Source organism: Sinocyclocheilus grahami, unplaced genomic scaffold, assembly GCF_001515645.1.
Source record: "Sinocyclocheilus grahami isolate Dianchi unplaced genomic scaffold, SAMN03320097.WGS_v1.1 scaffold2935.1, whole genome shotgun sequence".
In the NCBI taxonomy this organism is placed as follows: Eukaryota; Metazoa; Chordata; class Actinopteri; order Cypriniformes; family Cyprinidae; genus Sinocyclocheilus; species Sinocyclocheilus grahami.
The window spans coordinates 19054-30558 of NW_015508108.1; the positions used below are offsets into that span (position 1 = coordinate 19054).

The 11505-nt window shown below is 45.2% G+C and overlaps 1 protein-coding gene across 1 annotated transcript in view; it reads left to right on the forward strand.

Annotated features, from left to right (window-relative positions):
- Positions 1-10499, forward strand: part of LOC107575837 (actin related protein 10) — a 21876-nt gene extending 11377 nt beyond the window's left edge. Inside the window, exons 8-11 of the mRNA XM_016262158.1 lie at positions 3547-3618; positions 3776-3857; positions 9605-9806; positions 10001-10499. Of these exons, the coding sequence (XP_016117644.1) occupies positions 3547-3618; positions 3776-3857; positions 9605-9806; positions 10001-10182 (538 nt within the window). The 3' untranslated portion in view covers positions 10183-10499. The remainder of the gene's footprint in view (positions 1-3546; positions 3619-3775; positions 3858-9604; positions 9807-10000) is intronic.
- The last annotated feature ends 1006 nt before the right edge of the window (positions 10500-11505 follow it).

The following is an 11505-nucleotide window of genomic DNA, read 5'->3' on the forward strand; positions in this document are numbered from 1 at the left end:
GATCAGCCAGCAGCTAACATCGCTACTAACAGGCGCTCAAGGTCGAGCAGACAGCGGCATTCAGCTCAAAGCGCAGCCGAACTCAGGACTCTGATAGTGGGTGACTCTATTATCAGAAACATTAGTAGCAGGACTACAATTACATGCTGCTTTCCTCAAGCAACCGTCTCTGATGTGAACAAGGAACTTCGGAAAATTCTAATGAAGCACAAGACTGCTAATCGAATCATCATCCATCTGGGGAAGAATGATATACGGAAAGAGCAGTCAGAACTCCTTAAAAAGGATTTCGTTGAACTCTTTGAAACGCTTCAATCACTTGAAGTTCAGTCGTTCATCAGTGGACCACTCCCAGCAAGGGGAACTAACATGTTTTCACGGTTGCTTGGGCTGAACACATGGCTACAACGATCTTGCAATTTAAAAGGAGTGAATTTCATTGACAACTTTAATCTTTTTTTGGGGCCATAGACAACTGTTTAAACCGGATGGCCTCCACCCAAACTTGGTGCAAGAGTGCTTAAGGACAAAATCTACTTCTCCCTCCATCATCCTTCAGTAGTGTGTCAATCCACTCAGCCTGAATAGCACACACACACCTGGTCTGAGTCGTCATGTGGTTGAGACATCCCACAAGGACACTGATAACACCACACAGCCACAACAAGCACTGCTCATGGACAACATCCCGGCTGAGCCCTGCCCACAGAGCTCATCACAGATGGACTGTGATGCATCAGAACAGCTCCAAGACTCAGCACCCAAGGACAACTTTCTGAAAAACGGCCAGGGAAGCCAGGACAACATATCACAGCCCATCTCACCAGACACATTATCCCTGCTTCTCACAGAAAATGGAGAAACTGGTGTATCCTGGGACCAAACTCTCCCACTCTTCCACTGCAAATCCCCAGATATCAACTAAAAAACGGCGGGCCCCCCAACCACCAAAGCCTGAGGGCCCAGCTCGTCCTCCTCCTGCGAGAGCTCTCCGGCCGCTGCCACAATGCCAGGGCCCAAACCCTCCTCCATCTACTCTAGGTGAACCAAAAATAACTGGGTATTGGGTATAATATCTAGGTATTGTGCTGAAAGGTGATCCACGCATTCTGTTTATCATTATTTACAGGCCTCCTAAATACTCTCCAGCCTTTGTTGAAGAGTTCACAGAACTGTTATCAATGATTTCCTCAGGGTTTGACTGTTTTGCTATTGCAGGGGTTTTTAATATTCACATGGATAATGCAGAAAACAAAACTACAAAAGAAATTATAACTATTTTAAACAATAAGTGTCTGCAGGACTGTTAGGAGAGGTGGAGGTGTAGCTGCTCTATTTAAAGATGTATATCAATGCAAGCAAGTGTCATTTGGTCAGTACTTGTACTTTGAATATCTAGGTATTGTGCTGAAAGGTGATCCATGCATTCTGTTTATCATTATTTACAGGCCTCCTAAATACTCTCCAGCCTTTGTTGTAGAGTTCACAGAACTGTTATCAATGATTTCCTCAGGGTTTGACTGTTTTGCTATTGCAGGGGTTTTTAATATTCACATGGATAATGCAGAAAACAAAACTACAAAAGAAATTATAACTATTTTAAACAATCGTGGACACACTCTAAATCTAATCATCAGTAGAGGTCTAAACAATTCATCCATTGTTATTAAGGATGTAACACTATCTGATCACTTCTGTATATTGTTTGATATATTGATCTCTGTTACCACTGAATCTAGATCTGTCTCTGTCAGAAAGAGATGCGTTAACGAACACTAGTGTGCTATTTATGGAGGCTATATCTTTAACACCAAGCATTTCTGCAGACTCTCTTGATCTTCTCCTTGGTTCCTCTAGCTCAAAAGTTAAGAATGTTATTGATGATATTGCTCCTGTAAAAGTCAATAAGAAGACTGGCAGACAAAAATCACCTTGGAGAAAATCAACAGCAGTACAGAGTATGAAAAGACAATGTTGAAAATCTGAGCGGATATGGTGGAAGACGAAACATGAAGTTCACTATAGCTTCTATACAGACGGCCTTCATGCTTTCAATGTGGAACTAGCCACAGCAAGACAGAGATTCTTCTCAAACCTTATAAACAGTAATTTAAACAACACTCGCACTCTTTTTGCTGCTGTTGAGAGACTGACAAACCCCCCAAGTCAGATTCCCAGTGAAATGCTCTCTGACAGCAAATTATATGAGTTTGCTTCCTTCTTTTCGGAGAAGATCATTAATATCAGGAAGGCGATTAGCACATCAAGATTCTGATTCTGGCAAAATATCTGTGCTGGTACTACTAGATCTCAGTGCTGCGTTTGACACTGTAGATCATAACATACTTCTAGAGAGACTGGAAAACTGGGTCGGGCTTTCTGGGATGGTACTCAAATGGTTTAGGTCATACTCAGAAGTGAGAGGTTATTATGTGAGTATAGGAGAGCATAAGTCTAAGTGGACGTCCATGACATGCGGAGTCCCACAAGGCTCAGTTCTTGCTCCTGTTTAGCCTGTATATGCTCCCACTAAGTCAAATAATGGAAAATAACCAAATTGCCTGATGATACCCAGATTTACCTAGCCTTATCACCAAATGACTACAGCCACATTGACTCCCTCTGCCAATGCATTGATGAAATTAACAGTTGGACGTGCCAAAATGTTCTTCAGTTAAACAAGGAGAAAACTGAAGTCATTGCATTTGGAAACAAAGATGAAGTTCTCAAGGTGAATGCATGCCTTGACTCTAGGGGTCAAACAACAAAAAATCAAGTCAAGAATCTTGGTGTGATTCTGGAGACAGACCTTAGTTTCAGTAGTCATGTCAAAGCAGTAACTAAATCAGCATATTATCATCTTAAAAACATTGCAAGAATTGGATGTTTTGTTTCCAATCAAGACTTGGAGAAACTTGTTCATGCCTTTATTACCAGCAGGGTAGACAATTGTAATGGTCTCCTCACCAGCCTTCCCAAGAAGACCATTAGACAGCTGCAGCTCATCCAGAACGCTGCTGCCAGAATTCAGACTAGAACCATAAACTCTGAGCATATCACACCAGTCCTCAAGTCCTTACACTGGCTTCCAGTTACATTTAGGATTGATTTTAAAGTACTCTTACTTGTTTATAAATCACTCAATGGCCTAGGACCTAAATACATTGCAGATATGCTCACTGAATATAAACTTAACAGACCACTCAGATCATTAGGATCGAGTCCGCAAGTGGAATCAGCTTCCAGAAGAGATCAGATGTGCTAAAACATTAGTCACATTTAAATCTAGACTCAAAACGCATCTGTTTAGTTGTGCATTTATTGAATAAGCACTGTGTGATGTCCGAACTGATTGCACTGTATTTTATGTATGTATAATCAGTTCATTTCAAATCATTTTCCAAGTTTTTAAATTCCTTGTTTTATTTTTGTGATTATTTTACTTTCTTTTATGTAAAGCATTTTGAATTATCGTTGTGTATGAAATGTGCTATACTTGCCTTGCCTAGTAAATATTTACACTCGGTTCTGATTGGTCCTTCAGAGACCGGCTCCTCCTCAAGATGTGGAATATCCATTGGATGGACAGAAGATTCTTTACGTCAAGGGATCCATCAGGTAAAAGCCTTCAAACCAGACATGATGATCTGCTTTTTCCCAACTGGAATACCTCAAGGTCACATGTTTGAACTGAGATTCATGAGATGACACGTTCTCTCTCTTACAGATGGGGTTTTGTTTATTAATCTGACCCACATGCTCTGCTGTTTTCCAGAGACTCTGTGGCCGAGATGTTGTTCGAGCAGGATAATGAGGAGAAATCCATCGCCACGCTGCTGCTGGACACTTTGGTGAAGGTACAAAATATCAGATCTTCAGACCAGCTGTTTGTCAAATGAAGAGGAACTTGAGCCAACGGGATGAATGGGAGCAGAAGACTGAGCTTCACTTTAAAACAACACTTGATCAAGCATTCTGAGGTGTCATAACGGTCACAGTGGACTTACACAGGTTTTTTATCGAAGGATGAGGAAGCGTCATGCACTCGCCACTGTTAGGCATATTAAACCCTTCTGCTTTTCTTCTGTTATGACGTCAGGCGACAGTTTTATTCCTAAAAAGTTCCTTTCATTTGTTTTATTCGATGTGATTATACATTCTGAAAGTCTTTCTAGTGACAAGTACTTTTGAAAAATCTCATGTTACAAAAATTTAAGTTTTCATTTAGCCATAAAATGAAACCGAAAATTCAACAAAGAGTTGATTATAAACATCTAAATTGCACATAAGGCAGTTTTTATATCTGCTAATTAATCATGCGTTGTTGAAATATAAACAGTGGCTGTAAAAAAACTTGATTTGTGTAAATGTCTCGGGTTACTTGTGTAGTAACCCATGTTCTCTGAATAGGGAACGAGACGCTGTGTCGCTATGATGCATTGGGAATGCCCTGTAGGCGTGCCGATTGTCTGAAGCCCGTATAGAATCACACCAATTCATTGGCTGATGGCACGGACATCGCCCCATGCTCTTGCGTCGCCGTCTTTATACTGGCGAACGAGCCATCTGTTCCTCAGATTTCTCTGCCGAAAAAGACCTCTTGTCGGCAGTGCGAGGAGCTTGGCAGCAGACGCAGCATCTCGTTCCCTATTCAGAGAACATGGGTTATACAAGTAACCCGAGATGTTCTCTTTCATAGGTTCACTCAACGCTGCGTTGCTATGATGCATTGGAAACGATATACCAAACACGCTAAGCTAAAGTGCTGCCGTATCTAGCCCAATGAAGAACCAGATTGTATCCCTGGCTGGTTCAAGCGGATAAAACCCGGGAACCAGGAGCCGTGTCCAGATCCAAATGATAGAACCTGATAAAAGTGTGCAGAGAGGACCATCCTGCCACTACACAAATATCCTGTAGAGGGATTCCCCTAAAAAGAGCTTGAGAGGAAGCCTGCTGGAATGCGCCAGAAACGCTGAGAGGTGAAGAAAGACCACACACCTCGTATGCCAGCGAAATAGCGTCCCTAACCCAGTGCGAAATTCTATGCTTCGACGCGGCAAGCCCACGGCGGCCAGCACCAAAGCATACTAACAGCTGTGGAGATTTCCTCCATTGGCTAGAAAGATCCGCATAGAGCTTCAAAGCTCGGACAGGGCAGAGCATGTGAAGTCTCTCATCCTCCCCTGAAGCAAAAGGAGGAGGATGGATAGAGTGAAGGGTCACCACCTGAGATTGAAAAGATGCAGACAAAACCTTGGGAACATATCCTGGTCTGGGTTGTAAGGTTACTTTAACCAGACCCAGGGTGAAGTCCATACACACCTCGCTGACCGAGAGAACTTGCAAATCCCCAACTCGTTTCAACGAAGTTAGCGCCAACAAAAAAACAACCTTGAGAGTCAGAATCCGTTCTGGAGCTGACTCCAAGGGCTCAATAGGAGCTTCCATTAAGCCCTCCAGGACGACTGCTAAGTTCCAAGAAGGAACTCCAACGGGGCGTGCTGGTCTCAGACGCCAAACTCCACGCATAAACGCTGAGACCAACCGATGTCTCTCCAGGGGAATGTCAGCCAACTCTCCGTGCGGCGATGGCCGCAACATAAACTCTCAGGGTAGTAGCCGCCGCCCCTGCCACAAGTTTCTCTTGTAGGAACTCCAGTACTAAACCTACAGGGCAGCTGACTGGGTCCACTGCATGAGCTAAGCACCATGACACAAAAACCTTCCACAGCCTCTTCGTGGAAAGGGCTCTGGCACTAGCAATAGTCTCCTGAACATCGGCAGGAAGACTAGAAGTCAAAGCTGGTGGCCTTTGATGGGCCATACCCACAGCTTCCAGATCTCGAGTTTAGTGTGCCAGATTTGGCCTTGAAACTGAGACCGCAAATCTCTACTGATTGGAATCTCCCACGGAGAGTGATCCAGAAGAGAAATCAGCTCCGAGAACCACGTCTGGGAAGGCCAGAATGGGGCCACTAGCAGGAGACGGACCCCGCTCTCCCCACCTCTGCACAGTACTGCCGGAATCAGCTTGACAGGCAGAAACGCATACAGTGTCGGGTTCGGCCACAGGTGCGCGAACGCATCTATGCCCAGAGGTGCTGGGGAATTCAGGGAGAACCAAAGTGGACGTTGGGATGACTCCTGCGTTGCAATGAGGTCCACCTCCGCCCTGCCGAACAGGTCCCAAATCTGAGCTACCGTTTGACGGTTCAGCATCCATTCCCCCGATTTGAGCTTCTGACTCGACAGAAAATCGGCTGCGAGGTTCAAGACTCCTGGGACGTGAACCGCTCGCAGGGAGAGAAATCTGCCTTGAGCCCAAAGGAGAAGATGACGTGCATGCCTGTCCAGGGTGCGAGTCCGTGAACCCCCTTGCTGGTTTATATGAGATACTACCGCCATGTTGTCCGTCCTGACAATCACATGACACCCTTTCAGAGAGTGGAGAAAGGGAATCAGTGCCAGAAAGACGGCTTTCAGTTCCAGGCTGTTTATGTGCCAGGAGAGAAACTCTTCTGGCCAAACTCCGCACGCTGGCCTGCCCTCGAAGACCGCGCCCCAGCCTGTCAGAGAGGCGTCTGTTGTAGCGCCCATACTGTCCCCTCTCTGAAGAAAGAGGGGGTCCTGCCAAATTGAAAGTGCACGAAAGCAACTGTGCGACACTCTTACCAGACGAGAGGCTGGTCCTGTCGAGCGGATCCCTATGAGTTTCATCCACCAAAGGAACAGTCTCATGTGAAGCAGCCCCAGGGGCAGCACAAGGGAGGCTGCGGCCATGAGGCCCAAGAGCCTGTGACAAGTGCTTACAGAAAAACATGATGGCCTAGCTTGAAGCGGGCCATGCATGCGTTTAGGCTGGAAATCTGGGCAGGAGCCAAACGGGCCTGCATCTGAATGGAATCCAAGTGAACCCCCAAGAAAACCGTCTGTTGAGAGGGAGTAAGAACACTCTTCTTGGCATTCATTCTGAGGCCAAGAGACCGCATGTGGTGAAGGAGGACATCCCTGTGGTGACTCACTAATTCCCTGGAGTGGGCCAAAATGAGCCAATTGTCCAGGTAATTGAGTATACGGATGCCCTGGAGCCTCAATGGGGCCAGAGCAGCATCCATGCACTTTGTGAATGCATGCACTTGGTGCCAAGGCTAGGCCAAAGGGAAGAACCTTGTATTGGTAAGCCTTTCCCCCAAAGGCGAACCTGAGGAACTTATAATACCTGTGTTAGGGTTCTGCCGACATGGTCCGGAGGGGGAGACATCGTCAACCACGAAGGAGGGCCCTTGGCGTCCTGATGCAGGAAGGAGTCTACAGGAACCAATGCAGGTGGTACAAGGTCTGCTGGCACTGGGAGAGAACCGCACGTGTCTCCTATAACGTGAGCAGCAGGTGACGAAGGAACAGCTGGTAGGGGGAGAAAGCCTGGTGCGTCTCCCTTCCCCCATGTCGAAAGAGAGAGAGCTCGAACGGTTGCCGCACACCGAAATGCGCTGAGTGGCAGATGTGACAGAACTGAATGAGGAGAGCATTTTAGAAGCGGGCAGAAACATTTGCATGGTGTGGCCCAGCTTAGTAAGGCGGTGGAAGCTGCCCTCTTCCTGACACGAGAGTCAGGAGCAACTTGATGGAGTTGAAGCAGCGGGTCTGTCAGAGCTGAAGCAGCGGGTCTGTCAGACCGCTTCAGCTCAAGCCGCCTGAAAGGTCGCCGGTGGGGCAATGGGCGGCCTCGGGCTGCCCAGACCGTGGGTGGTGGGGGACGACCGAATCTCTGTGAGAATAAGTCACAGGTGGCACTCTGCAGCCACTGAACCCACCATAGAGTGCCCTATAGCACGCGCGGTGTGCTTGGTGGCTCTCAGGGCCAAGTCTGTTGCTCTGCGGAGCTCCTTGACCACCTCTGGGGTCAGACCGCCCCCCTCGTCCATCTCCTTAAGGACATCCGCTTGGTCGGCTTAGAGAATGGCCATAGTATAAAGGGCCATGCCTGCCTGACCAGCTGCCATGTAGGACTTTCCGATAAGGGCGGAAGTGGTCCTACATGGTTTAGTCGGAAGGAGAGGGCGAAGCTGAAGATGGAGAGAGGTGCGTAGCTAGCTTATCCTCGTTCACCGGGATGACGGTATAGCCCTGCTCCACAGAACCCACTAGGTTGGTGAAGTCAGCGGCTGCCGCGTTAGTAAGGCAGGCGGAGAATGGCTGCTTCCAGGATCTGGAGATGTCCTGATGCAGATCGCTGAGAAAGGGCAGCTTTCTCCGTGCCGGCCTCGAATTTGGGCCGCTCAGGAACTGCTACGAGCTCCGGGTGGGAAAGCGTCGGCTGAAGCAGTCCCAAAATCCTCAGAGTCGGATGCCGCGATGTACAAAACGTCCTCTAGCCCAAAATAAATCGCATTGTGCGCCTCTGGGCTAGGGCATAAATTATCATGCGCGAATTCAACCGGCGAATCTGCGCGCACGTGCTCGAGTGAGAGAGGGAGAGAAAGGGCGAGGCCCGGTCCCAGGTCGCGGATTCACAGAGGGCTGCGGCCTCCGGAGTGCGACGGGGAAAGACGGATGACTCCTTGTCAAAAACCGCAAGCCTAGTGTTTTGACAAGCAAGCCTAGGTTTTCGCAAAATTTGCATTGAGAAATGCCGTGATAAGCCATGAACCGCCTCACGCGCGTGTGAAAAATCCAAACATTTGACACACTTACTGTGAGGGTCGTCGCTCGCAATGAAGCGAGAACACGGCGGCTGGCAATGACGATACTTCATGGCACTTCACCGCAAGGAGAATGGAGTTCCACTCTAGCAGTTGCTGAAGTGCAAATTAAGAAATCTGATGAAAAACCATCCGAAATCGGGCCAGAAAAATTGCATCAGAAGGGCTAAAATGGCCGCTTCGTGAAGGCAGAGAAATCTGAGGAGCAGATGGCGCGTTCGTCAGTTATAAGGACAGCAACGCAAGAACGGCGCCCGTGCCATCAGCCAATGAATTGGCGTGATTCTATATGGGCTTCAGACAATCGGCACGCCTAGAGGGAGTTCCCAATGCGTCATAGCGACACAGCGTTGAGTGAACCTATGAAAGAGAACATACATTAAATAATGAAGACAAAAAGTTCAGTAACAAATGTAATTTAGTGCATATATTTATAATAATGTTCCTCCTAGAGTTATTTTTTCTAGCTGACTAATGTAATTTAGTGCATATATTTATAATAATGTTCCTCCTAGAGTTATTTTTTCTAGCTGATTATCAGGTTTATGGTCATTAAATGTCTTTCCTGAGGTAAATGTGACATTATTAATCTCAAGCTGTTTTATTGACGGTTGAAACACGTGATTCACATTTAATCTTTTAGCAGACCCTTTTATCCACAGCCACTTACAAAACGGTTTCAGCTAAATATTTTTGGTTGCCAAAACTTTGACGCATCACTTATTTTGTTTGGTTTGTTTATATAACCAAAGCTGAATTTATTTATGATTTATTTTTAATTTATATAATTGCAAAGCAACACCTTAGTAACAGTCAACACCCACAATCTACCAACATGTTGACATCTTTGCCATCCTCCCAGCATTCACCTTGTTCGTTCTGTGTTTGTTCCTCACCAGTGTCCCATCGACACTCGCAAGGTTCTGTCAGAGAACTTGGTGATAATCGGCGGTACGGCCATGCTGCCCGGGTTCCTGCACCGACTCCTGACTGAGATCCGCTCGCTGGTGGAGAAACCCAAGTACCACGATGCTCTGGCTACCAAGAGTTTCCGTTTCCACAGCCCACCCGCCAAACCCAACTGCACCGCCTGGTTAGGAGGTGAGCAAAGAAAGGCACAGCAGAGGCTTTGAGATTCCTGACATCTGCATTGGACGAGAAAAGATCTAAACACGTTTTGTTAAAGCAATTGTGAAAACGAAGATTTAGGGTTAACACACCAGGATTTCACCATTTTCTGCCATTGAACCTTGAACCTTTCACTCAAGGTTGTTTTTTTTCTTCTTCCCATGTAGGTGCTATATTTGGAGCATTGCAGGACATTTTAGGGAGTCGCTCAGTGTCCAGAGACTACTACAGCCAGACGGGCCGCATCCCAGACTGGTGTTGTCTCAGCATCCCACTACCGGATTCAGTCTATGAGGCGGGAAAGACGCCACCGCCTCTCATGAAGAGGGCCTTCTCCACCGAGAAATGAACTGGACACTTCAAATCTAGCTTCCTCTAAATCTGCTTATTCAGATATGCTCTTATATGTTTACAGCAGAAAGTGCTGATCTATAATAGCCTCAAGTCTTTCATATTAGTCTGCTGTACTTAATTTGAATAGTAGGTGAAACCAAAGCCACTAGGGGTCAGTCCCCATCAGCTCACCTGCAGACCTCTGCTTCACTCGTCAAAGAGATGGGAAAATCTTTATAAATGCACTAAACGGTTTCCAGAGAACCTCCAGACTTTTATCCAGTCTACATTATGGAAGCCCATTTCCGCCACTGAATAAAAAATAAAAAAAGGTTGTTGCTACTTTTTATCTCACAATTCTGACATAAACTTGCAATTGCGAGTCAAGTCATAATTCTGAGATATAAACAAAAAATTGTGACTGTTTCTCACAATTGCGAGTTTATATCTCAAAATTTAGCTTTTTTTTCTCGCGCAATTGTGAGTTAAGTCAGAATTGTGAGATAAAAACTTGGAATTCAGACTTTTTTTCGCGCAATTGAGAGTTTATATCTCCAAATTGTGATTTTTTTTTTTGCAAGTTTATTTCAAACAATTCTGACTTAACACGCAATTGCGAGTTATAAAGTCAGAATTGCGAGATATAAACTCAACATTCTGACTTTTTTCTCAGAATTGCGAGTTTAAATCTTTAAATTCTGACTTTATAACACGCAATTACGAGTTAAGTCTGAATTGTTTGAAATAAACTTTGTGTAACTGCATTGTGAGATAAAAAGTCGCAATTACCTTTATTTTTTTATTCAGTGGCGGAAACGGCCTTCCATACTAAACCATGTCAGTACATATGTAGTTTAGGTTACTTTTTTTTTATATTTAAATGTATGCTTGATCTTGCACCATCAAAGACAGATCATGGAAAGCATCTTGACCATAGAGCTAAGAAACGACATAATATTTTCCATACTAAACCATGTCAGTACATATGTAGTTTAGGTTACTTTTTTTTATATTTAAATGTATGCTTGATCTTGCACCATCAAAGACAGATCATGGAAAGCATCTTGACCATAGAGCTAAGAAACGACATAATATTTCAATTGTATTTAATAATGAGTTTGAAGTGCTGAATATGTTCAAAAGTTTGGTGTATTTGAGTTTTGTGAAAAAATAAACATTCCAAAATTGGTGTTTGCAGCGGGGGTCTTGTCCATTAAGTGTCAACTGATTTAATAATGTTAACTCGGATTGCTTTTTTTTTTTTTTTCTTTAGCAGTCATGTTTTACTAGAGAAAGTCTGAGGTCAAGTCAAGTCAAGTCACCTTTATTTATATAGCGC